The sequence below is a fragment of the Nycticebus coucang genome, chromosome 7 (genome assembly GCF_027406575.1).
Source record: "Nycticebus coucang isolate mNycCou1 chromosome 7, mNycCou1.pri, whole genome shotgun sequence".
NCBI classification, from domain to species: domain Eukaryota; kingdom Metazoa; phylum Chordata; class Mammalia; order Primates; family Lorisidae; genus Nycticebus; species Nycticebus coucang.
Genome location: NC_069786.1, coordinates 47,656,803 through 47,683,824, shown reverse-complemented (window position 1 = coordinate 47,683,824; position 27,022 = coordinate 47,656,803). Strand labels below are relative to the sequence as shown.

At 39.0% G+C, this 27,022-nt stretch overlaps 1 protein-coding gene across 3 annotated transcripts in view; it reads left to right on the top strand.

Moving 5' to 3' along the window:
• Positions 1–27,022, top strand: part of STAM2 (signal transducing adaptor molecule 2) — a 44,474-nt gene that overhangs the window by 3,606 nt on the left and 13,846 nt on the right. For all 3 annotated transcript variants that reach the window (XM_053597705.1, XM_053597706.1, XM_053597707.1), the window contains exons 2-8: positions 6,155–6,239; positions 9,194–9,269; positions 9,374–9,472; positions 11,690–11,836; positions 14,532–14,601; positions 15,188–15,374; positions 26,510–26,604. In XM_053597705.1, the coding sequence (XP_053453680.1) occupies positions 6,155–6,239; positions 9,194–9,269; positions 9,374–9,472; positions 11,690–11,836; positions 14,532–14,601; positions 15,188–15,374; positions 26,510–26,604 (759 nt within the window). The remainder of the gene's footprint in view (positions 1–6,154; positions 6,240–9,193; positions 9,270–9,373; positions 9,473–11,689; positions 11,837–14,531; positions 14,602–15,187; positions 15,375–26,509; positions 26,605–27,022) is intronic.

Below are 27,022 nucleotides of genomic sequence, written 5' to 3'. Positions count from 1 at the left end.
ACTGAGCTCAAATTCCACCTCTGCAAAATTCTACTTACACAGCAGTATGAAATATGAACTTTTAAGACAATACTTTTCCCAAGGGAATTTGATTGTGTAGCAACACGTTCTACATTGTGTCATTGGCTTTTATTGTGTTAGAAGAACTTGAGCAGGAGTTAGCCTGAGACTTTCAGTCATGCATTCTTTTTCTCCGGTAAGATTTTATAAGAAACTCTAAAAGTAGATGTTGATAGCATTACAATAACACAAATTTATTTAATGTGTTTAAACTTATAAAATTTACTTAATTTTTGCACGATGAGTTGTGTAAAACCTTATAAATAATCTTTGTGAAAAATTAAAATTAATCTTGGCCTATTGAAGACAAAATGAAAAACTTTTTGCTTAGGTGTGAAAATGATAGCCTTAAGAGTCAGTTTCTTTCCATACCTCATTGTTACTATTATTATTATTGTTTGTTTGTTTAGCACGCCCTGGCCAGGTTTGAACCTGCCATCCCCAGTGCAGGGGCCGGCGGCTTCCCTTCTTCCTCTTCCCCTTTCCTTTCCCTTCCCTTCCTCATACCGTCCCCTCTCCTTCCCTTTCCCTTCCTCATCCCTTCTCTTCCCCTCCTCTTCTTTCTTGATAGAGTCTCACTCTGTAGCCCTGGTAGAGTACAGTGGTATCAGCCTAGCTCACAGCAAACTCAAACTCCTGGGTTCAAGCAGTCCTTCTGCCTCAGCCTCCTGAGAGTCAGGACTACAGGTACCCACCACAATGCCAGGCTAATTTTTTTTTTTTACAGTTTTTGGCCAGGGCTGGGTTTGAACCCACCACCTCTGGCATATGGGGCTTGGCTCCCTACTCCTTTGAGCCACAGGTACCACCCAATTTTTTTTTTTTTTCTATTTTTTAGAGACATGGACTTGCTTTTGCTCAGGCTGGTCTTGAACTCCTGAGCTTAAACTATCCCTCAGCCTCAGCCTCCCAGAGTGCTAGGATTACAGGCAAGAGCCACTGTGCTCGGCCCTGATTCTTTCTCTGTCCTTGTACTAATAACATTCTCATGTCAGTGGCCTTTATAGCTAGTAATGCATATCCTTGTCTTTTTTCCTTCTTTCTGATTGTCTTAGCTTTTTCAGCCTCAGCCTCCCAGAGTGCTAGGATTACAGGCAAGAGCCACTGTGCTCGGCCCTGATTCTTTCTCTGTCCTTGTACTAATAACAACATTCTCATGTCAGTGGCCTTTATAGCTAGTAATGCATATCCTTGTCTTTTTTCCTTCTTTCTGATTGTCTTAGCTTTTTTAGACCTGGCTTATAAAACAAGAAGTTATTTTCTCACAGTTCTGGGGACAGGAGGCCCAAGATCAAAGTGCCAGCAGGTTTGGTATCTGGTGAGGGCTCTCCCTTTGGGTTGTGGGCTGTCCTCTTCTTTCTCTGTTCTTGTACAGCCTTTCCTTGAGGTGTACACTCAGAGAATGAGAAAGACAGAGAGAGAAAGAGAGATAGCCTGTGCTAGCTCTCTGGTGTATCTTCTTAAAAGGGCACTAATTCTCTTGGATCAGGGCTTCATCCTTATGACCTCATTTAACATTAATTACTTCCTTAGAGGCCCATCTCCAGGGAATCTACAGCCATGCTAGCTAGGGTTGGGACTTCAACATATGAATTTTGGGGAGAACAAACATTAAGTCCATAATAGGCAGCACAACTCCCAATGCTGCACGACCCCAGTTCTGCACCTTTTAATCCCATAGTAGGTGATCTCTGCAAGACCATATAGAGACTTACCATGTGTGTGTCTTTGTGTTTACGTGTGTGTGTGCGCCAGGGGCCTGTGGCCAATCCCTATGCTTAGAAACCTTGTCTCTCCCAGGTGTTTTTTTTTTTTTTTTTTGGCTAGTCCTCCTTCTGTAGAGACAGGAAAGTCTTCCCAGGCAGAAAGCTGGGACTATTGTAAGGTTCACTGCATATTTCCCTTCCATCAAAGATTCCCGCTGGTCTGTCTGCTCTTCATTTCCTGATAACAGTTGCCTCTTTTATTTTGGGCCTGTTTTATAGTTGTTTTGGGGAGGATATCAAGTCTGGTACTAGATAGTCTGTTACGCTTGTAAGTAGAAGACTAGTCATGAGGTTTTATTTCCAAACATAATAGGAGTTTTAAAGATTTTTTGCAATCGTTCTTGCATGATATAGTTAAATTTTTTATTGCTGATAGAACCTGTTTTATTAAAAGTTTATGGATAGACTTAGATTCTTTTAAAAGCTGTATTTTGAACATAATATGGACTATAGAGGAGGAGGGGGCCTTTTTGTTTCTATAGGTAGGTACCGATGAAGTGATTCTTTATGATACTGTTAGAATCTTTCTGAGCTATTTCACTGGGTATTTGAGGCTCTGCATGTACAACTTCAAATCCTGGTGGTGAAATGTTATGACTTAACACCTACCAAACTGGCAATTTAGCATTTAGGCCCCAGGAGTGTTCTTTTAACTTTCTCTCTTTCTGTGCATTTGACACAGGATAATATGAGATATGACCTCAACACTGAGCAAGGTGATGTGCTGTAAAAGAATGGTTTCTTGATTATAATATTTAAAAATTTCTAGGAGTTTATACTCCTGAGTACATAATTTTTTTTTCCCTTTTACTGTTATTTGCATTTATTTTATGTTGCATCTATTCCCATGCCATAAGTTTTTGTTTCTCCAGTTTCTTCTGGGATATCTTTTTCTTCTGTGCTACCTCTTCTTCTGGTTTGGGAACAATCTGTTCCTTTTCAGTAAGGATCATCTCAATGTGTCAGGGGGAGCTCATGTATGGGTTAATGTGACCATGAGTTCTGTAAGTTTGGCGACGCATCTTGGGTACTTTGTTCCCTTGGATATGCTCAATGAATTTACATCTAAACCCTTAAGTTCAGCATTACTCTCTGCATTTTTAAGCATATGCAGCAAAAATTCAGCACTCTTTTTGGGCCACCAACCCTGTGTCCAGCCCCACTGTTTGGTCTGGGTACACCTACCAACTCCACCATTGTAAATGTCGGAACGGTACACATTGTTTCTTTAAGGTGACATCCTTCAGATGCTTGGTGGCTTTTCGTATATGCATACCCTTGATGGCCTGGGCAGTTTCATGTGTGTTCCTAAAGTGAACACAAAGATTTGAGCCTTTTGACTTGCATGACTTTGTGGGGTTTTCTGGGTCAAGTGAATAGCTAACCATTTTCACAGATCACCTCAAGCCGTGTAGGGGAAGCCTGAGTACTGTTACTTAGTTCACTTGAAAAATAAAGTCCCTTGGAAGGCCATTATAAAGTCTTCATATTTTATACTTTTTTAAAAAGAGTAATTGGGAGTCCCATATTTATAAGGAGTAAACTATATAAGGAATTTTCAAATTTTCTATGAAAATTAAATCAAGTAAACAGTATTTAGATATTTTTTAAATTATTGAGAGGCTTTTGAAAGTATCACATAGGCTTCATATTTAATTGTATTACATGGCCAAAACTGAAAAAAATAATCATGAGAAGTTGAGTTCTAGCCAGGGTAGGTAGGTTATTAAATGGCCTAAAATCAGACTTTTGTATGTGTGTGTATTTATACTCAGGTACATGCATGTGTACTCACAAAATTTGGTAAGTGATGATGCTGGCTTCTCAGATTAGTGAGGAAAGGACAGGATGGAGTCTTAAATGTTAGGACTGACAAATTTATCTTATTTGGTTATTTGTTTGTTTATTTTTGAGACAGAGTCTCACTATGTTGCCCTTGGTAGAGTGCTATGGCGTCATAGCTCACAGCAACTTCTAACTCTTGGGTTTAAACGATTCTCTTGCCTCAACCTCCCAAAGTAGCTGGGACTACAGGCACCCACCACAATGCCTGGCTATTTTTTTTGTTGTTGTTGTGGTTGTCATTGTTGTTTAGCAGGCCCAGGTCACATTTGAACCCACCAGCGCTGGTATATGTGACCGGTGCCCTAACCACTGAACTATGGGCACCCATCTGGGATTAACACATTTATAAAAATAATTTTCTATTCTTGCCTCACATCTTTTGTGAAGGGCCAGATACATTAGATGTATTTCTAGATATAATAAAGATTTACATGTAAAACGTTAATAATATTCATATAAAAAGAATATGGGTGAATATTTAATCTTCAGATGGTTCACTATGCAAAATGGTACTAAAAAGAAAAATGGTAGGTTCTGTTACAACCAAAATAAGCAAAAAACCCATGATAAGCAAATAGGAAAGATCATGAAGCCATAATATGTATGATTTGCTCTTCAGACTCAGTATATGAAGTTAGTCACCCCTCTGTGTATGTGCAAGAAGGCCTTTGGTTCCCTTTTGAAGCATTGCTTCCCCACTTACCTGTCTCCAGATGAGACTCAAAGACAGAATTATTCCTCCTCAGAAAACAAGCAAAACTAGAACCTCAGAAGCCCACTAGTGCTGTTGCTTTTTGTTGCCTCATGGTGTTGCTGTTGAAGTTTGATCTTGTACAGCCCCTTGGTTGTTTGTCTGCTCAGCAGTGAAGCTTTGGCTGGTCCAGAACTTTGCACAGATGTCACTGGGGCCACATCAGACATCATAGATGAAGCCCTTTTAGTTTCTATACTCAGAACCTCTGATGTGGTTTCCCTGCATTGTACAGTGTACCAGGTTGATAGTGGAGGAGCAACTAGCATCATACATTCATTTAGTGAACAAATTTATTGAGCCCTATTAAGTGCCTTAAGTGCTATTTTATACCCTAGGAATAATAGTGGAAAAAATCTGTCTCAAAAGAAGAAAGAAATAGTTAAGCATTTTATTTATTTATTTATTTATTTGAGACAGATTATCACTTTGTCACCCTTGGTAGAGGGCTATGGCTTCTTTGCTCACAGCAACCTCAAACTCTTGGGCTCAAGCCATCCTTGCCTCAGCCTCCCGAGTAGCTGGGACTATAGGTACCCCGTACAATGCCCAGTTAATTTTAGAGACGTCTCATTCAGGCTGACCTTGAACTCCTGAGCCCAGACAATCCACCCACCTCAGCCTCCCTGCGTGCCAGGATTATAGGCTTGAGCCACTGTGCTTGGCCTTACTTAGTTAAGTATTTTAAACCTCTGAAAAGTTTAGTCTGACTTTGCATGTAGAAGTATTCATCTTTGTATAAGGGGAAAAGCTAGACTTGAGTAGATCTGTTTCTACCTGCACAGTTTTGTGCCTGAATCTTAGGGTTGGCAGAAATATATTTTCTAAAATTCCTGGTTTGTCATTTTATCTCATTTCAGAAGAATTGCTTTCCAGCCATAAATAATGGTAAACAATTTGCATGATTATTTAAAAAGTGGGTTCCAGCATTTAACTGAGGTTAACTGCATTTCGTATATTTCTCTTTACTCACGAAATATAGCTATTTGCTGAGCTTATTCATTTTTGAGCTTCTTTTGATTATTCCTTGCTGTAAAAAAATGGAAACTGATTTGTTGCCATCTTATCTTTCTTACTTCTAACCTGTCATTCTTATATATATGTTTTGCCATATAGGTTTTGAAATTAGAGGAAATACTTTATTAAAAAGCAGGAAAGATAAAATGCTTTTAAAAGTGGTTCTTATTTGTTTATCTTATTTATTTTTTATTTTTATGAGACAAGAGTCTCACTCTGCTGCCTAGCGTAGAGTGCTGTGACCTGAGCCTAGCTCACAGCAACCTCAAACTCCTGGGTTTAAGTGATCCTTCTCCCTCAGCCTCCTGAGTACTTGGCATTACAATCGTGGGTCACCATGCCCAGCTAATTTTTCTATTTTTGGTAGAGGTGGGGTCTTTCTCTTGCTCAGGTTTGTCTTGAACCCCCTTCAGTCTCCTAGAGTGCTAGGATTACAGGCCTGAGCCACCACACCTGGTCGTGATGGTGGACATTTTGAAAGCTTTCTTTCAAAACAGAATCTGATAAGAATAATGATCATTGTAATTTAACTTTTTGGAAGGTATTTCTACAATTTGTAATTAGTAGAAGTACTCTATCTTCTAAAGTTCACCCATAAATTTTTTTATCTTTGGCAAGAGAAAAGTTAGGGCTTCTTACCTGTTGTGTCTTTGTTGGTATTGTAGTGTTATATAAGACATGTCCTAATTTTTGTGTATGCTGATATATCTTGTAGAAAAAGCCACAAATGAATATAACACTACAGAAGATTGGAGTCTTATTATGGATATATGTGACAAAGTTGGAAGCATTCCTAATGGGTAAGATGCCCAGTCATGCTCAGTGAATGTCTAGGAACTTGATAACCTATGCTTCTTTTCATGATGTAACTTCAGAAGGAAGCAGGATTTTACTATAAATGACCCTTGGACAACATCCTTTTATATGCAGATTTTCTTCCACTTTTGCTGTCCCTGAGATAGCAAGCCAGCCTCCACCTTTTCTTCCTTATGATTTTATTACTGACATTTTCTTTTAGCTTACTTTATTGTAAGAATACAGTATATAAGGCATGTAACATATAGAATATGTGTTAATTGACTTTTCTTTTCTTTTTTTTTTTTTTTTTGAGATATAGTCTCCCTCCGTCACCTTGGCTAGAGTGCTGTGGTGTTATCTTAGCTCACAGCAAGCCCAGACTCCTGGGTTCAGGTGATTCTCCTATGTCAGCCTCCCGAGTAGCTGGGACTATAGTTGTCCCCCACAGTGCCCAGCTAGTTTTTCTTTATTTTTTGTTTGTTTGTTTGTTTTGAGACAGAGTCTCACTATGTTGCCTTCGGTAGAATGCTGTGGCGTCACAGCTCACAGCAACCTCAAACCCTTGGGTTTAAGTGATTCTCTTGCCTCAGCCTCCCTAGTAGCTGGGACTACAGGCCCCAGCACAACGCCTGGCTATATTTTTATTGCAGTTGTCATTGTTGTTTAGTTGGCTGGGGTCGGGTTCGAACCCACCAGCCTTGGTGTATGTGTCCGGCGCCATACCCACTGAGCTATGGGCACTGCCCTAGTTTTTCTGTTTTTAGTACAGACAGAGTCTGTAGCTGTCGCCCTGGGTAGAGTGCTGTAGCATCACAGCTCACAGCAACCTCCAACTCCTGGGCTCAAGAGAGTCTCCTGCCTCCACCTCCCACGTAGCTGGGACTATAGGCACCCACCACAATGCCCGGCTGTTTTTTGTTGCAGCCTTCATTGTTTTTTGGCAGGCCCAGGCTGGATTTGAACCCACCAGGTCAGGTGTATGTGGCTGGCGCCTTAGCTGCTTGTGCCACAGGCGCCGAGCCCAGAGTCTCATTCTTCACCCAGGCTGGTCTCCTAAGCTCAAGGGATCCTCCTGCCTCAGCCTCCTAGAGTGCTAGGGTTACAGACGTGAGTTACTGTGCCCAGCCTCTTTTTCTTTTTCTTTTTTTTGAGACTGGGTCTCACTTTGCCCAGCCTTTTGTGCAGTGGTGTCATCATAGCCCACTGCAATCTCAAACTCCTGTGGTCAAGTGATCCTCAGCCTCCCAGCTACTGAGAAGGCACACACTATCACACCCAGCTAATTTTTTTACTTTTTGTGGAGATAGTCTTGCTTATCAAGGCTAGTCTTGAACTTTTGGTCTCAAGCTATTTTCCTGCCTCAGCCTCCTAAAGTGCTAGGATTATGGGGGCAAGCCATCATGCCCAACCTTAATTGACTGTCTATCTTATTGGGAAGGCTTTTTTTTTTTTTTAGTCAGTAGCAGGCTATTAGTAGTTAAGTTCAGGGATAGTAAAAAATAATACACAATTTTTTTTTAAAGGATATAAATTTATTTTAAAGAGAAGGGAAGGAGTGAGAAAAAGAGGTGGGGGGAGTGGGAGAGAGAAGAGAGCAGGGAGATAGTGTGGCATCCCAAAGAAAGAAAAAGGAGGAATGTCTACTGGATACACAAATGTTTGACGGTGCGAAGGGTTGGCTACCCTAACCTCCATGTTGTTTAAGAGTCAGCTGTATTTACTTTTGGGAAATAAGTAAAAAGAGTCTGGAGGCTGATTTATAGAACTAACCTCATCCTGAAAGAACAAATGGAATAGAGTTCAAGGGTGTTTTTGGTTGGTATGTGGCAATTAAGCTGAACTGGTAATAGTTTAGAAGGTTAGAAGAGCGATGAAAGCAATTGTTTTTTTTTTTTTTTTTTTTTTTTTTTTTGTAGAGACAGAGTCTCACTTTATGGCCCTGGGTAGAGTGCTGTGGCCTCACACAGCTCACAGCAACCTCCATCTCCTGGGCTTAAGCGATTCTCTTGCCTCAGCCTCCCGAGTAGCTGGGACTACAGGCGCCCGCCACAACGTCCGGCTATTTTTTGGTTGCAGTTTGGCCAGGGCCGGGTTTAGAACCCACCACCCTCGGTATATGGGGCCGGCACCTTACCGACTGAGCCACAGGCGAAAGCAATTGTTTAACATTAAAGCTTTCCATAGTGAGTTCAAATGTTTCCACCTGAACCTTTAAAGACTATATTTTGTTAGTTTTTTTTTCTTTCTTTCTTTCTTTTTTTTTTCTTTTGAGACAGAGTTTCACTATGTTGCCCTGGGTAGAGTTCATGGCATCGCAGCACATAGCAACCTCAAACTCTTGGGCTTAAGTGATTGTCTTGCCTCAGCCTCCCAAGTAGCTGGGACTACAGGCACCCACCACAGTGCCTGGCTATTTTTTTGTTGCAATTGTCATTATTGTTTAGCAGGCCCGGGCCAGGTTCAAACCCACCAGCCTCGGTGCATGTGCCCTGCACCGTAACCACTGTGCTATGGGCACTGAGCCTTGTTAGTTTTTTTCTAACAAGGCTATTGCCCAGGCTGGTTATTTATTGATCTTAAATAAGATCAACTTATCTTGTCATAAAAAGATAAGAATTTGCTGTCTGAAAACTTAAGTCTGTCTTAAAGAAAGTAAAAGGTACTTTGTATGACATAGTTCTCATGTATTGACGTTTTGTGAAGTGATTTATCTTTCGATTTTGGAATATGTAGCATTTCTAATGTGCTTTTTTAAAAAGTTCTATGAGTCTATGAACAAAAGATTGTGTAAAGTCATATTTTTATTCCTTTAACAAAGTGAAGTTTCTAGGATTTTATTTTTAAATACAGCATAAGGTTATTTGGTGATAGAATACCTTATGCTGCATTTTTAATGTTTGAACTGAAATTCTCAATAAATACTTACCTCTTTCTCTTGCTCTTTTTTTTTTCTAAGAGCTAAAGATTGCCTTAAAGCCATAATGAAAAGGGTAAATCATAAGGTTCCTCATGTTGCTCTGCAGGCTTTAACTGTGAGTAAAAGTCATGTTATTATTTGATCCAAATTTTAAACATGTGTTTATTTCAGTAGTTAATATTTTGACATTTATATATTAATTTTTATTTTAATTAATAGCTTCTTGGGGCTTGTGTGGCAAACTGTGGAAAGATATTTCATTTAGAAGTATGTTCCCGTGATTTTGCAACAGAAGTACGTGCTGTGATTAAAAATAAGGTAAATAACATGGATGGAGCTGGAACATAATCTTCTTAGTAAAGTATCTCAAGAATGGAAGAAAAAGTATCCAATAGGGCAGCGCCTGTGGCTCAGTGAGTAGGGCGCCGGTCCCATATGCCGAGGGTGGCGGGTTCAAGCCCAGCCCTGGCCAAACTGCAATAAAAAAATAGCCGGGTATTGTGGCGGGCGCCTGTAGTCCCAGCTGCTTGGGGAGGCTGAGGCAAGAGAATCACGTAAGCCCAAGAGTAGAGGTTGCTGTGAGCTGAGTGACGCCACGGCACTCTACCTGAGGGCGGTACAGTGAGACTCTTGTCTCTACAAAAAAAAAAAAAAAAAAGTATCCAATGTACTCAGCCCTACTATGAAACTAATTTATGGCTTTCACATGAAAGCTATAACCCAGTTACAACCTAAGAATAGGGGGAAGGGGGAAAGGGAGGGGAGGAGGGCAGAGAGAGGGTGATTGGTGGGATTACACCTGTGGTGCATCTTACAAGGGTATATGTGAAACTTAGTAAATGTAGAATGTAAATGTCTTAACACAATAACTAAGAAAATGCCAGGAAGGCTATGTTAACCAGTGTGATGAAAATGTGTCAAAGGGTCTATAAAACCAGTGATGGTGCCCCATGATCGCATTAATGTATAGCTATGATTTAATAAAAAAATAATAATAAGGTAAATTTTAAAAAGAAGAAATTGAAGTCATTAAAAAATACATATATTGTGTTATTTTAACTATATAGTATTAAAAAGTTGTATTATACATGAAATCATTTTTAGATAAATTGAAATGAAATAAACTTCTAGTAATTTGATTTTTTTTATTTGTAGCACCAAAACCTGTTTTTCTCTTCGAAGTATATATACTATTGATAATAGCAGATATTATTGAGGGCTAGTAGATAGTCACTACTTAAAAGAATTTTACAAATACTATCTTGTTTAATGTTTTTATCCACCCTTGGAGCATTAGATTCTTGGAAGTTAGATTCTCTAATCATTTCTATTTTATTTTATTTTATTTTTTTTAATAAATAGCCATTTAATTGGAAATAAAATCATTTCTATTTTATAAATGCATGAACTGGGGCTTAGACAGATGTTAACTTGTCTAAGGTCATGCAGCTCGTAAGTGGCATAGCTAAGACTCAAATCTAGGTTTTTGTGACTCTAGAGTCCAAACCCTAACCACCATTTTATATTGACTCCTATTAGAAAACAAGTGGAGCCTTTATTTTAGAGCAGAGTGGAGATGGGTCTTCATTATAGGGTTGTTGTTGATTTCTTTGATACAGAAACTCTAAAGTGTCGTTCTCGTACTGTCAGTGGCAAAAATCCCAGAATTGGAGTTGAGATGACATAAAAATCTCAATCTAATATTGAGAATATATATATATATTTTTTGAGACAGAGCCTCAAGGCTGTTGCCCTGGGTAGAGTGCCATGGCATCACAGCTCACAGCAACCTCCAACTCCTGGGCTTAAGAGATTCTCTTGCCTCAACCTCCCAAGTAGCTGGGACTACACGCGCCCACCACAACGCCCAGCCATTTTTTGGTTGCAGTTGTCATTGTTGTTTGGCAGGCCCCAGCTGGATTCAAACCTGCCAGCTCTGGTATATGTGGCTGGAGCCTTAGCCACTTGAGCTACAGGCACTGAGCCAAAATAACTTTTGAATATAAAAAAGTTCTTGTTTTTATAATAAGACTTAGAAATTAATATTCAAAAAAAGAGTCATTTTGTATGAAGCAACTATGTCTTAACATGTAATAGGCATAGGGTAGGAATTGCCGTGCTTTTGTTGATGTTCATACAACTAAAGAGAATTTGAGTGTTAATTCTTCTTGTTAGTTAAGCAATTTAAATTACTTATGGCTTGGTGCCTGTGGCTCAAACAACTACTCAAACAGTAGTACACTGGCCCCATATACCAAGGGAGGCGCGTTCAAACCCAGCCCCGGCCAAACTACAACAAAAAAATAACTGGGTGTTGTGGTGGGCACCTGTAGTCCCAGCTACTTGGGAGGTTGAGGCAAGAGAATTGCCTAAGCCCAGGAGTTGGAGGTTGCTGTGAGCTGTGATGCATCAGCACTCTACTGAGGGCGACAAAATGAGACTCTTGTCTCTAAAAAAAAACAAACAAAAATAATAATAAAGTACTTATTTTAACCATAGATTTTTGGTTTTCTTGCTTTGCCTTTTCTTTAAAAGGCTCATCCTAAAGTATGTGAAAAATTGAAATCCTTAATGGTGGAGTGGTCAGAAGAATTTCAAAAGGATCCTCAGTTTAGTCTAATATCTGCAACTATTAAATCTATGAAAGAAGAAGGAATTACTTTTCCTCCATTGGGGTCTCAGGTGAGTGTTTCATTTAGAAGCATGGTTGACCCTGTACAATTTTAAAGGTATATATCTTATATGAATGCTAAGTGAAGTATGTCTTGATCATTTCCCACCTGTGTTCCCCAAGTGCCTGTCCAGCACAATGCCTGACATTTAGTAGACATTCTAATTTTTTTTTTTTTTTATTTCTTCTATATATCAGAACTTTGTGAAGTGAACCAGACAGGAGTAATGTATTTAATGCTACTGTAAGTCTGGAGTCATACAAAAGTCATAGATGTAGGAGATAGCCCTTATATTCAAGAAATTTATAATAAGCTTGAAAGGTACCTATACATGTGAAAAATAACTAATTTAAAGTTGTAGGTGACAAATAAGAGAAGAAGGGTATTAGATGCTGTCTATCTTAGCACCAGGGAGAAAGGTAGCTACAGATGGGGATGGTAAAAAAGGAAAAGAGGTAGAATTTTGAGACTTGAATGTTATTTTATTAGATGAAAAGGAGTGAAGAGGTCATATTAGGAAAGGAATGAAATGAACAAATTCATGGAATTGAGAAAGGTCAAGATTTGTTGATTGAAAAGTGAACAATGAGTGGTTTATGTATAAGATGGGCGGAACTTTATAAGACTATAAATTTATTTGGGGAGAAAGAAGATAGCTTTAGTATTCTATTTTTTTTTTTTTTTTTTTTTTTTTTAGTATTCTATTTTTGGATTTTGCTTTTGTTGCCTTTTGCCCTCCAGTTAGTATTAGGGTAATAGGCTAAGGGAAGTGAGTAAGGAGAATACTATATTTACTTTTATTTTACACTGTGGATTTAAGAGACAAAAAGATTCTTTTTTTTTTTTTTTTTGAGACAGAGCCTTACTGTGTTGCCCTTCATAGAGTGCTGTGGTGTCAACAGCTCACAGCAACCTCAAACTTTTGGGCATAAGCGATTCTCTTGCCTCAACCTCCCAAGTAGTTGGGACTACAGGCACCTGCCACAACACCTGGCTATTGTTTTTTTGTTACTGTTGTCAGTGTTGTTTAACAGGCCCTGGCTGGGTTTGAACCCACCAGCCCTGGCGGATGTGGCTGGCTCCCTAACCACTGAGCTATGGGTGCTGAGCTCTAATAGATTCTTTACAGCAATTAGAACTGAGGGTACAAGGTAGCCATGGTGTCCAACCTGTGGCCCCTGGGCCAAATGCAGATTATTCAAAGATTATTTGGCTTATTTAGGGTGTTGGACATCTTGAAAAGTTTTTTGCTCATTAGCTAGCTACATTAGTATTTGTATATTTAATATGTAGCCCAAGACAACTTTTACTATTGCAATGTGCAGCAGACAATAAAAAAGGTTGGACGCCCCTGAAGAATTTTGAGATGAAGGTCTTACAAGTAATATGAAAAGCAAGCATTTTCTGATTCTATGCTTTCTGCAAATTTTCCTTAAAAATCTGTTAAAGAAGTGGTTGCTAGGGTGGCGCCTGTGGCTCAAGGAGTAGGGCGCCGGTCCCATATGCCGGAGGTGGTTGGTTCAAACCCAGCCCCGGCCAAAAAAAAAAAAAAAAAAAAAAAAGAAGTGGTTGCTAGATCAGAATCTAGGACAGTGATTCTCAATCTTCCTAATGCCGCCACCCTTTAATACAGTTCCTCATGTTGTGGTGACCCCCAACCATAAAATTATTTTCATTGCTACTTCTTACTATAATTTTGCTACTGAATTGTAATGTAAATATGTGATATGCAGGAGACCCCCAAAGGGGTTGCGACCCACAGGTTGAGAACCGCTGCTTTAGACAGATAATCAGCAGACTTTCTGTAAGGGGCCAGATGGTAACTATTTTTAGCTCTGTGGGCTAGCAACGAAAATAATTTTATGGTTGCGAGTCACCACAACATGAGAAACTGTATTAAAGGGTCGCGGCATTGGGAAGGTTGAGAACCACTGATCTAGGACAGCTCTTACCTTCCATTAAATTTAATTAAACATGACTTTCCTTAGTCCTCTGTCATGCCTAAAAAGCCGTCACTATCCAACCACAATGAATAAAGGGTTTCACCTGTATTCACAGTGTCTTACCTCTTTTCCTCTTCGGTAATTATCATGACCTCTTGCTGGTACTTCTCGTGTAGCTATACTCCTGTCACTGACTTTGGACAGTTGAGATCCAAATCATTTATTTATTCTGTAAATACAGTAGAACTGGGCGGCGCCTGTGGCTCAAGGAGTAGGGCGCTGGTCCCATATGCCGTAGATGGCGGGTTCAAACCCAGCCCCGGCCAAAAACCACAAAAAAAAAAAATAGAGTGGAACCTCTGTACATTGACCACCCCAGCGACCGAAACATGTAAAGATGGTCGACATTAGGAACTTCCATTGAGTACATGTGGTACATGTCTAGTCTATGAAAATTAGGTTAACTTGAGTGGCCAATGTAGGGAGGTGGTCAACTCTGGAGGTTCTACTGTACTTTCTGTAGCCAAGTTCTGGGTCAGATAATTAAGCTAGTTTGATCCCTTTGTGAGTTTATAATGTTTTCTTGAAAATTTTTGACGTTTTATTTTAGTATTTGAAAACAGCTACTTAAAATTATCACAAAGAACTTTTAAGTGTAACTTGGTTTTATCAGTATTTTTTTGAATTAGCATCTGCAAGTAATTATAGAGCTTGTATTTTGTTCGAAAGATAGTTGTGTTCATTTTACCCTCACATTTACAGACTTCCTCAGCTGCTACCAAGAATGGTACGTCACTGAACAAAAACAAAGAAGATGAAGACATAGCTAAAGGTAAATGATCAAGCACATGTAATTTAGTGTTGCTTAAAATATCCTTGCTAGAACATTTTATTGAAATAAAAGTGATAAAAACTGGATATGCCTTTAGTTTTATCTCAACTCTAAAAAAAATAGTAGGGTCCAAAAGGTTAGGAAAGCAGTTGACATACTACTATAAGATGAATTTAAATCATTATCCTTTTCAGTAATATATAGTTAATGTCCTACCTTTGGAGAGATTACATTTCACCTTTTCTTTAATGCCAAAGTTATGAGTCAAGCACAGAAATGTGTTCACGGCTTCTCCTATATGGAAAGCTACCCATATTATAATGTCACAATCTGTTTGCTATAAAAATAATAGCTGTTGTATATGACACAATGTGATAGTAAGGAATGAGCAAAAATTTATTTTAAAAAATGTCATTCCTTGCCCCACCCTGCCCCCATAATGGTTCTTTGTGTAGCAGTTAATTGGACAAATAGAATAGTCATTTGACTTATTTTTGTATTGCATCTAATATTTATTTTTAAACTTTTTAAAAAATTAAAGTTAATTTGGGCTTTCTTCTTTTTGCATTTTAATTTTTGAAACTAGCTATTGAGTTATCACTGCAAGAGCAGAAACAGCAGCACACAGAAACAAAATCCTTATATCCATCTGCAGAAATTCAGTTAAATAATAAGGTTGCTCGGAAAGTGAGAGCTTTATACGATTTTGAAGCTGTTGAGGACAATGAACTCACCTTCAAACATGGTGAAATTATTATTGTTTTGGATGACAGGTATGTTTTAAATTTTTATTTATGGAGTATTCTGAAGTTTTAAAGTGTATCTTCAACCTTTAGTGCATTTAAATCATAATAGAATCTTTTCATATCTAATTATTTTCTGAAATAAAGGTTAGACTGGATAATATGTTTCTTTTGCTGAATTTGATAGTGAAGTATTCTTTATATCTTGAATGGAAGATGTATTAAATAATGTTGATAATCATAATTGGGAAACATATAAATATTCAGTTATCTGAATTTATTTTGGTGTTTGTGTAAATCAAAATGACAGTAAAACTTTAGGAAGAAATCACTAAAGTGCCTTGATTCAAGCAACCAAAGCCATGCTTGTCTTCTTCCCAATTCTTTTGTTTGTTTATTTGTTTAGAAGGCCCAGGCTGAGTTCGAACCCACCAGCCCCAGTACATGTGTCTGGAGCCCTAACCACTGAAAAATGGATGCCGAGCCTAATTCTTCTTTTTTGAAGACCAGGTCTTCGTCTGTCATGTAGCTCATTATAGCTTCAAACTCCTAGGCCCAAGCTGTCTTCCTACCTCAGCTACCCAAGTAGCTGGGCCTATAGGTGGGCACCATCATGCCTCCCTAATTAAAAAAAATTTTTTTAATGTTGCCCAGGGTGGTCTCAAGCTCCAGGCCTCCCAACCCAATTCTTAATCTACTACTGTACTCTCTTCCCAGTTGCTGTATTATTTAAAGTTATAATTTAAAAAGATCAATCTATATTGAGCTTAATGCTGTTCTGTACTTTTACTTTTAAAATAAGTTGATGATATTTAGGAAGAGTGAGACAAGACAGCTTGTTGCTATGAAGAAAGTTACAACTGTATTTCGTCTCCATTATAAATAACTTAGTAAGGACATGCTAGTCTAGTATATTTTTAATTAAAGGGTAGATACATATTGATTTTATTTTGCTGTGGTAAATAATAATTGAGAAAGTTTTATGTAATTGACTCCATTTATTATAAATGAATGAGGATAAAGTCCTGTTTTCATAAAAGTAAGGGAGTTAAAATTACTGTGCAGACAATTGTATGGGAGGTAGAATGTGGCAAACACCATAAAGGGTACTGTTGGGGTCCAGAAAAGTGCAGACTCACACTTGGTGCATGCGTCTGGGAAAGAAGACTTATTCGGGGGCTCCATTTAAGGTGAACCTTGACTTATTTTGATAAGAAAAAAATTTGCGAGAAGTTGAGGCTAGGAAAAGTTAGGTCTTTTAGAGAATTAAGATAGTCCTCTATTCACTTAGAAAATTTTTTAATTTAAAATTTTTTTAGGGCGGCACCTGTGGCTCAAAGGAGTAGGCGCCAGCCCCATATGCTGGAGGTGGCAGGTTCAAACCCAGCTCCGCCAAAAACTGCAAAAAACAAACAAAAAAATAAAAAGTCTTAAAAATAAAAATTTAAAGAAAAAATAATCACTTGGAGTGGAACACATGATCTCTGAAGGAGAATCACTAAAATTACACAGATGCTTCTCAACTTAAGATAGGGTTATGTTCTGCCAGGGGTGTCCAACCTGTGGCCTGGGGGGCCTAATGCTGATTATTTGAGGCCTATTTTGCTTGTCTGTGGTGTGGGATATCATGGACCTTTTCTTTTGCTCATTAGCTGTTAAGTGTTTGTGTATTTAATGTGTGGCCCAAAGCTACTCTTCTTCCAGTTTGTGACAGAGAAGAAAAAACGTTGGGATACCCTTGTAACCGATTGTAAGCTGGAGATATTGTGAGTGAGCATAAATTTAATACACCTAGTTTGCCAAATATCGTGGCTTAGACTTGCCTACCTGAAACATGCTCAGAACATTTACATTAGCAAACGTAAGTTGGGCAAAATCTTATAACAAAGAGCCAATTTTATAATAAACTGTTGGATAGCTCACAAGATTTTTTGAATACTGAAAGTAAAAAAACAGAATGGTTTATGGCTGTCTGAAATACGGATTCTACTGAATGTGTATAGATTTTGCATTTTTTTTTTTTTTTTTAAGAGATAGAGTCTCATTTTGTCGCCCTCGTTGTGTCACAGCTCCCAGCAACCTCCAACTCCTGGGCTTAGGCGATTCTCTTGCCTCAGCCTCCCAAGTAGCTGGGACACAGGCGCCCGCTGCAACATGAGGCTATTTTTTGTTGCAGTTTGCCTGGGCAGGGTTCGGACCATCCACCCTATGGTATATTGAGCCAGTGCCCTACCCACTGAGCCACAGGCACTGCCCGATTTTGCACTGTTTTAAATCCAGAGATTATTAGTCCAACTATCTTAAGGTGGGAACTATCTGTAAAGGTGGAGAGGTAGTGTGGCCTCTGAACCCTGACAGTTTGAAATGTCAGGCATATGGGTGTAAAGTAGGTAAAAAAAAAAGAAAAAAGTACTTAGGTTTATTCTCTAGTCCAGTGGTTCTCAACTTTCCTAATGCTGCAGAGTATTTTCATTGTTACAAAGGGGTCGCGACCCACAGGTTGAGAACCACTGCTCTAGTCCATAGGCTAGAGTGTGGTGGTGTCATCATAGCTCACTGCAGTGTCAAACTCTTGGGCTCAAGTTTTCCTCCTGCCTTAGCCTCTTTTTTTTTTTTTTTTTTTTTTGAGACAGAGCCTCAAGCTGTCACCCTGGGTAGAGTGCTGTGGCATCACAGCTCACAGCAACTTCCAACTCCTGGGCTCAAGCGATTCTCCTGCCTCCACCTCCCATGCAGCTGGGACCACAGGCACCCGCTATAACACCCTGCTATGTTTTGGTTGCAACTGTCGTTGTTTGGCGGGCTGGGCTGGATTCGAACCTGCCAGCTCTGGTGCATGTGGCTGGTGCCTTAGCTGCTTGAGTCGCAGGTGCCAAGCCCCGCCTTAGCCTCTTGAATAGCTGGAACTATAGGTGTGTGCCACCACACCCAACTACTTTTTCTGCTTTTTGTAAAGACAGGGGTCTTGCTCTTGCTTAGGCTGGTCTAGAACTCTTGACTTCAAGTGATCCTTCTGCCTGTTATGATTACAGGCCTGAACCATTGTGCCAAACCATAGGCATTATTTTTATATAACAAAATTTTCTAGACTTGGCACCCATAGCTCAGTGAGTAAGGGCACCAACCATATAACACTGAGGCTACAGGTTCAAGCCCCACCCAGACCTGCTAACCTGCTAAATAACAGTGACAACTGCAACCAAAAAACAGCCAGGCTTTGTGGCGGGCACCTATAGTCCCAGCTACTCGGGAGGCTGAGGCATGGAATTGCTTAAGCCCGAGACTTTGAGGTTGCTGTGAGCTGTGATGTTACAGCACTCTACCGAGGGTGACATAGTAAGACTCTGTCTCAAAAAAAAAAATTTCTTCTAAAATAAATTTCTGCTTATGAGGTAAATGTAGTACTGATTTATAGCACAGGTGCTTTAGCGGGTTTATACTACCCTGTGCTCTGTGATAACTCAATTTTCCTCTTTCTTTTTTTTTTTTGACATTGTTCTAAATCTTTCATACAGTATCGTGTGATACTGCTGTTCATGTGGTGTGTATATACCTGTTATAGTCTACTGGCCTACAGCACATAAGGGGTTATGTTATTGTGCTGTACCATGTCTTTTTCACTGATGTCCATTTAAGGCAAAAATTCAGTAAATAACTTAGACTTTTATCAAATAAGTTAAGAATTCTTACTGCAAAAAAAAAAAAATTTTTTTGTAACTGCTAAAAGAATTCATTGTGAATATGATGGAATATGTAGGTCGATTGCTATTATTTTGATGATAGGACACCCCAATCTTAGAGTTCCTATAGATTTACTTCTTAGCACTGAGGGGTAAAGTGTTGTCAATCTAGGTGATTGGTGATCACTAGCAGGATTTTAAGCACAAATGCTCCAAACTTCGGTGATAAAGTTAAATGGCAGTTTAAGTTAAAAAAAAATCATCCAGATGATCCAGAAAATGACTATTCATTGTTCTTTATTGTGGAATTGAAAGAGTTAAATTTAAATTTTTGTATACAAAACTTTCTAAGTCCCTTGAAATACATCATTCTTGGATCTCATAAACACTGAGCTGATAGAAAAGGCATGCACATTTGTTATTAACAAAATATACAAAAAAAAGAAGCCTTTCACCTTCTACATAATTGGCTTTATCTTACCACTCCTTATTTGTTCTCTATGTACCATTTCAAATAATCAAGTAGAATTTTTACAGTTCTAAAAATGCCATGTCTGATTAGACCTCTGCAGTGTTACGCATTTGCTTCTCTCTGCCTGGATAGCCCTGCCGAGGGAGGCAAAAGCATTTAGACAAGAAAAAGAACTTCAGGGTGGCGCCTGTGACTCAGAAGGAGTAGGGTGCCAGCCCCATATACCGGAGGTGGCGGGTTCAAACTCAGCTCCGGCCAAAAGCTGCAGAAAAAAAAAGAACTTCACTTGCAAGGAAGACTTATAAGGAGTCCAGGCTTTAGAAAGGTTGGTTCCTCATATTAAAAAATAAAACAGGTGTTTTTAAGGAAAAGACCCCCATTAGATTACTGAGTTTTCAGGGTTTACTGTTTGTGTGGTTGTGGTAGAAATAGCAATTTTCTCACATGATATTGTATCCATAAAGGACATCATTTATACCTTCAACCATTATCAAAAAATCTGATGAGTACTTTTTAATAAGAAGTCAGTCCCTTAAAGGAAAGGCTCCAAGTTTTTTTTTTTTTTTTTTGAGACAGAGCCTCAAGCTGTTGCCCTGGGTAGAGTGCTGTAGCATCACAGCTCACAGCAACCTCAAACTCCTGGGCTCAAGCCAGTCTCCTGTTTCCACCTCCCAAGTAGCTGGGACCACAGGCACCCGCCACAACGCCCAGCTATTTTTTGGTTGCAGCCGTCATTGTTGTTTGGCGGGCCCGGGCTGGATTCGAACCCGCCAGCTCAGGTGTACATGGCTGGAGCCTTAGCCGCTTGAGCCACAGGCGTCGAGCCAGGCTCCAAGTTTTTTTTTTTTTTTTTTTGGAGACAGTGTCACTGTGTCGCGCTTGGTAGAGTGCTGTGGCATCACAGCTTACAGCAACCTCAAACTCCTGGGCTCAAGCGATTCTCCTGCCTCAGCCTCCTAAGCAGCTGGGACCATAGGTGCCCACCACAATGCCCAGCTATTTTTTGGTTGTAGTTGTCATTGTTGTTTGATGGGTCCAGGCTGGATTCAAACCTGCCAGCTCCGGTGCATGTGGCTGGCGCCCTAGCCGCTGAGTTACAGTTACTGAGCCTAGCCTGCAAGTTTTCATTTATTTCAAGACCTATCACTTGGTAGGATAACCTTGTTTTTTAATCTCGGTATACAATTTTTTTTTATTTCTTTGTGCTTTATTTTCTTGCTTATCCATAATGACCATGAGATAAAATGTCATTTGTATTTCTACACAGCTTTGATTTCTTTTTCTTCTGGGGAATGCCTGCTTAACCTTCAAAACCCCTGTCAGATTTTATGTCCTCTGAGAAGCTTTTTTTTTTTTTTTTGGTAGAGACAGAGTCTCACTTTACCACCCCTCATTAGAGTACTATGGTGTCGCAGCTCACAGTAACCTCCAACTCCTGGGCTTAGGTGATTCTCTTGCCTCAGCCTCCCAAGTAGCTGGGACTATAGGCACCCGCCACAGCACCCAGCTATTTTTTTGTTGCAGTTTGGCCGGGGCCGGGTTTGAACCCACTACCCTTGGTATATGGGGCCGGCGCCCTACTCACTAGCCACAGGCGCCGCCTGAGAAGCTTTTAAACTCTGCTTGCTTTTAGAACCCGGTAGAGTTATTTAGGAATTCCCTTCTCTGTGCTGCTATAGCTCCCTAAACATACATAATAGTTTCTCCTGTTGTATTATAAGTCCAGTTTGCCTCAATCTTCGTTGAAGATTAGTTCCAGGACCCCCATGGATACCAAAATCCATGGAGCTCATCCTTGATATAAAATCATGTCGAATTTGCATATAACCCACACACACCTCCCTGTACACTTTTAAGTCATCTCTTGATTACTTATAATACCTAACAATGTAAATGCTATATAAAGAGGTGTTTTCTGTATTTTTAAAAATTTATATATTTATTGGCCAGGTGCAGTGGCTCACGCTGGTAATCCTAGCACTCTGGGAGGCTGAGGCGGGTGGATTGCTTGAGCTCACAAGTTTGAGACCAGCCTGAGCAAAAGGGAAACCCCTGTCTCTACTAAAATAGAAAAACTGAGGCAAGAGGATCACTTGAGTCCAGGTGTTAAAGGTTGCTGTGAGCTATGAAGCCACGATACTCTACCAAGGGTGAAAGCTTGAGCCTGTCTAAAAAAAAAAAGTGTATTTATTATTGTATTGTTTTTTATTTTTCTCAAATATTTATCTATTTATTTTTTTATTGAGACAGTCTTACTTTGTCACTCTCGGTAGAGTGCCGTGACGTCAGAGTCATAGCAACCTCAAACTCTTGGGCTAAAGCTGTTCTCTTGCTTCAGCCTACTTGGGACTGTAGACACCTGCCACAACACCCAGCTATTTTTTTGTTTTTTTGTTTGTTTGTTTGTTTAGCAGGCCTGGTCTGGGTTCAAACCCACCAGCCTTGGAGCATGTGGCTGGCTCCCTAACCACTGGGAGCTATGGGCGCCCGCCTATTTATTGATTTTTTAAGACAGTCTCTCCCCCGGTAGAGTGCTGTAGCATCATAGCTCACAGCAGCCTCACACTCTTGGGCTCCAGTGATTCTCTTGCCTCAGCCTCCTGAGTAGCTGGGACTATAGGCACCAACCACAATGTCCAGCTATCCAAATACTTTTTTTCTTTTTTTTGTAGAGACAGAGTCTCACTTTATGGCCCTTGGTAGAGTGCCGTGGCATCACACAGCTCACAGCAACCTCCAGCTCCTGGGCTTAAGTGATTCTCTTGCCTTAGCCTCCCGAGTAGCTGGGACTACAGGCGCCCGCCACAGCACCCGGCTATTTTTTTGTTGCAGTTTGGCCGGGGCTGGGTTTGAGTCCAGGTGTTAAAGGTTGCTGTGAGCTATGATGCAACGATACTCTACCATCATACCTACTCACTGAGCCACAGGCGCCACCCTAAATACTTTTTGATTTGGGTTTTGTTGAGTCTGTGGATGTAGAACCCAGATGGAGGGCTGACTATTACTTATTTATATGTGTCTCTCTTTTTAAATCAGTTGATTCTGAAGAGGGGCAGCACTTCCCAGGTGGCAGTAAGGGTGAAGAAGAAAACTAATTCCATAGGGTGTAAAGGAAGGTTCTTAGTTGGTAGGGGAGGTTGTGAAACACAATGCTATATATATATATAGTTTTGTGTTTTTTTTTGCATTTTTTTGGCTTTTTTCTTTTTTTGGCCGGGCTGGGTTTGAACCCACTACCTCTGGTATATGGGGTCGGCGCCCCACTGCTAAATTTTTTTTTTTAAGGGGTGACGGTCTCACTGTGTTACCTAGACTATAGCACAGTGGCTTTTCACAGGCTCAATCATACTATGCTACAGCTCTGAATTCCTGGGCTCAAGCAATCCCTCTGTCTCAGCCTCGTAAACACTTGAGACTACAGGTATATGCCCCTGTACCTGCTTTGCACTAGATTTTTAATTTGTTGAGGGCAGAAACAGTGTTTTAATTATCTTTGTAACTTCAATGCTTAGCCTGAAGATATTTTCTCTATGGTTGGCTTTTATAAATGTTAGCTGAGTAAGGAATTTGTTGAAAGTAAAGTTTATATCTCTTATACTTGCATAATTTTTTGTTTTTTAAAAAAATTACTCATTTTGGGGTAATTTATTCATTTTTAATATAAAAAGCTCTAAATATAAATGCCACATTTAAAAATTTCCTTAATTGGAGAATGGTTTGTGTAAAATTATAGCATTCATTATCTTAATATAGGAATTAAAAATTGAACACTATTTTGTGTTATCAACATTCCATGGAAGAAACCCACAGTGAAGAGAACATAGAGCCAGACTAGGGCTGGCAAGGAGTTGTCAATATAATTGTTTTGCCAACTTGTACTCTTCATCTAGGAGTTTGCAGTAGTGTTTGGGAGAGGAGTTATTGTGGGTTAGTAGGGCTACTATGAAAGGCTACACACACAAGTGTTGATAGTTTCAAATAAAATCCATGGATTCATTTCACAGTTTTGGGTTCTCTGGTTTATATAAAAATTGTTCTAAGTTCAGCTTTCCTTTTTAAAATAGAAAGTTCAGTTTTTACAAAAAGTGTGTAAGTGAATTTTTCCTGTCCTACATAGGCATTAGCAGATGCGATATCTTAATATATCATTTATTTTCTGGTTTTAAGAATTTGGATGAAATATACCTCTTTCATGTGGTACTCCTTAAATGAAATGTTTCAGAATTATGGGACTTAATTCATCCTTAAGTCTCATTCTTAAGAATGCCTGTTCAATAAGTCAGACTTGGAAAGGAATAGCCAAAATTATCATTATTTCAGGATATTGTGATTGCCCATAGAAACAGTTCAAGAGTCCAATGAACAAACTATTAAAACTGGTAAAAATTCATCAAAGTTGTTGGTCACAAGTTCAACATACAAAAATAAGAGGTGTGCTTTTAATCATAAGTATTTAGAAAATGTGATGAAGCCTTGGCCCCTGTAGCTCAGCGGACTAGGATGCCAGCCATATTCATTGGGGCTGACGGGTTTGAACCCAGCCCAGGCCTGTCAAACAACAATGACAACAATAACAACAAAATAGCCAGGTGTTGTGGGGGGCACCTGTAGTTCCAGCTACTTGGAAGGCTGAGACAATAGAATCGCTTAAGCCCAAGAGTCGGAGGTGCTGTGAGCTGTGACACCACAGCATTCTACCAAGAGCAACACAGTGAGACTCTGTCTCAAAAAAAGAAAAAGGAAATGTGATGAAAAATACCATTTGTAATGGTAACAAAAATGATATAAATGATGTAGAAACAAATAACCCTAACAAAGATAAATTAAAGCCTTTATGGAGAAAATTATAAAATTCTTTGAAAGACATAAAATAATATAAATGTTTGTTATATATTGTGTAGTTATATGAATAGGGATGTCATATTCATGTTGAAAAAGTCTTAATATTGTAAAGATTTAATTTTTCCTGTATTATCATATAAATTCAGTACAATTCCAATTAAATTTTGAACAGCATTTCTTTCCCAGAAAACTAGAGAAACATTTTAACTGTAATATGGAAATGTGAAGATGTACAATAAATGAGAAAGGGTAACGGAAAGGGCACGTTTCCCGCCAAGTATCTCGGCATGTTCACAAGTTGTGGTAAATAGATATAGAGGCTGTAGCAACAGAATGGAATCCAGAAATAGGCTCTTGAACAGATAGCAGATTGCTGTTTGAAAGATAGGACATCATAAGATAGTAGAAGAAATGATGGAATGTTTAGTAAGTTTTGCTTGATGAATGGCTCTTCTTATGGCACAAATAAAATTTGGTGCAGTTTCACACAGTATATAAAATATTATTCCAGGCTTGGCACTAACAGCTACGGCGCCAGTGACATAAATGGGAGCTGGTGGGTTCAAACCCTGCCCGGGCCTGCCAAACAACAATGACAACTATAGCAACAACAACAAAAAAATAGCCAGGCGTTGTGGCGGGCGCCTGTAGTCCCAGCTACTGAGGCAAGAGAATCACTTAAGCCCAAGAGTTTGAGGTTGCTATGAGCTGTGACTTGTCAAGGCATTCTACCAAGGGCAACGTAGTGAGACTCTGTCTCAAAAAAATAATAAATAAAAATAAAAATAAAATATCACTCTAGATGAGTTAAAGACCTAGACATGGGAAAGGGATTAAAACTGAGTACAAGTATTAGGAGAATAGATTAGGAATTCAGGGGTAGAGAAGGGTAAAAGGATAAGCCATAAAAGAAAAGATTGCTAAATTTGGTTATATGAGAGAAGAAAACCACTTTAAAATAAAGGAAACTGTGAATATATGCTAAGAGACAGTGCTAGCCTGCAGGAATGTCCAACCTTTTTTCTTTTCTGCTGTACATTAGAAGAATTAAGAGTTGTCTTAGGCCACACATGAAATACATAAACACTGTCGAAAGCTGATGAGCAGAAGAAAAGGTCTGTGCATACTTCTTACGATATCCTACACCACAGATAAGCAAAACAGTCCTCAAATAATCCGTGTATAGACTACAGGTTGAACATCCCTGTCCTGAAAGAAGGTATTTGTATAATTCAGACAGTTGCTCTCCAGAGTATGTAAAGAACTTCTGCAGATCCATGAAAAAGACAAATGACCTAGGGGAAAAAGGAAAACAGGCAAAAGATATCAACAGAATACTTGGATGTTTGGGAAATGCAAATTAATACAATACAATGTTATTTTCCTCCTGACTGACAGCAAGTGTTTGCTTGAACAGTTATCCAAATCTAGGGGAAGATAACATTCTTATATGCTACTGGGGAAAGGAGGAAGGTGAATTTTTACAACTACTCTAACCGTTTGGCAATATCTAGTAAAATGAAAATGCTTATATCCTGTGGCCTAGCAAGTTCATGTCTGAATAAACCTAGAGAAATTGCTTATGTGCCCTAAAGTCTAGGATGATCACCCTTAGTTGTTACAGTGGTTAAAGACTGGAAACAACCTAAATGTCTACCTGTGCGGGAATGGACAAATAAAACGTGGCATATTTGTGTAATGGAACTTAAATTTAAAGGGGATAAATAAGATCTGAAACTTAATATATAAAATTAAAAAGATGTAAGTATTAACGTTTATGTCTGTTTAGCAGTTTGTGGAATTGGCTATAGATATATATAAAAGAATGAAAAACAGACTGGCAGGAGGGCTACTAGCTTTATGATGGTATGGTAAGATGGATGTGGGGTTGGGACTTGTGGTCATTAGTACAGGGGACTTCCCTGTTATCTGTTTTGTTTTTTAAATCCTAGACTCAAATATGACCAATTGCTAATAGGATCTAAATTTAGATATGGGGGTATGGATGTTTTGTTTGTACTTTGTATTATCTTGTACTAAATTTAAGAAAAAAAGACTTATATGAACCTAATATTTTCAAAGCAGACTAAATATTTCTGTTTTAATTCTTCTTGATACTGACATACTAAAATGTGGAGGAACAAATGATATCTTTTGCACTATATTTTTAGTGATGCCAATTGGTGGAAAGGAGAAAATCACAGAGGAATAGGACTTTTCCCGTCCAATTTTGTAACAACTAATTTAAACATAGAATCTGAGGCAGGTAAGTTAAATTTTGGAGAAGGTTAAATCTATTGACTTTTTTTTTTCCACTTAAATTTTATGATTCAGTTTCCAGTGTAAAGTAGATTGGTATTTAACTTTTGGTTTAAATCATGTATTTATAGGCATTACAATTTAGCCTACTTTTGAACCTAGTGACAGGATAATTTATCCCGTGTCAATCCGAAGAACTAGTTCTTTATATTTTAAATCCTCTGAGAGTTAACATACATAGTTAAACATCAGGCATAAAATCATCTGTGAGCATGTAAATATTTAAATCAAAGTGTATAGTGTAAGAGGTATTTTGTATCTGTTCTGTACAGAGAGTATTGTTTTTATTCTTCACTGAACCACAGTGGCGAAGGTGGGGAGAGGCTGGATGGTAAATGCCAAGTATGATTATGCATATGGGTTAG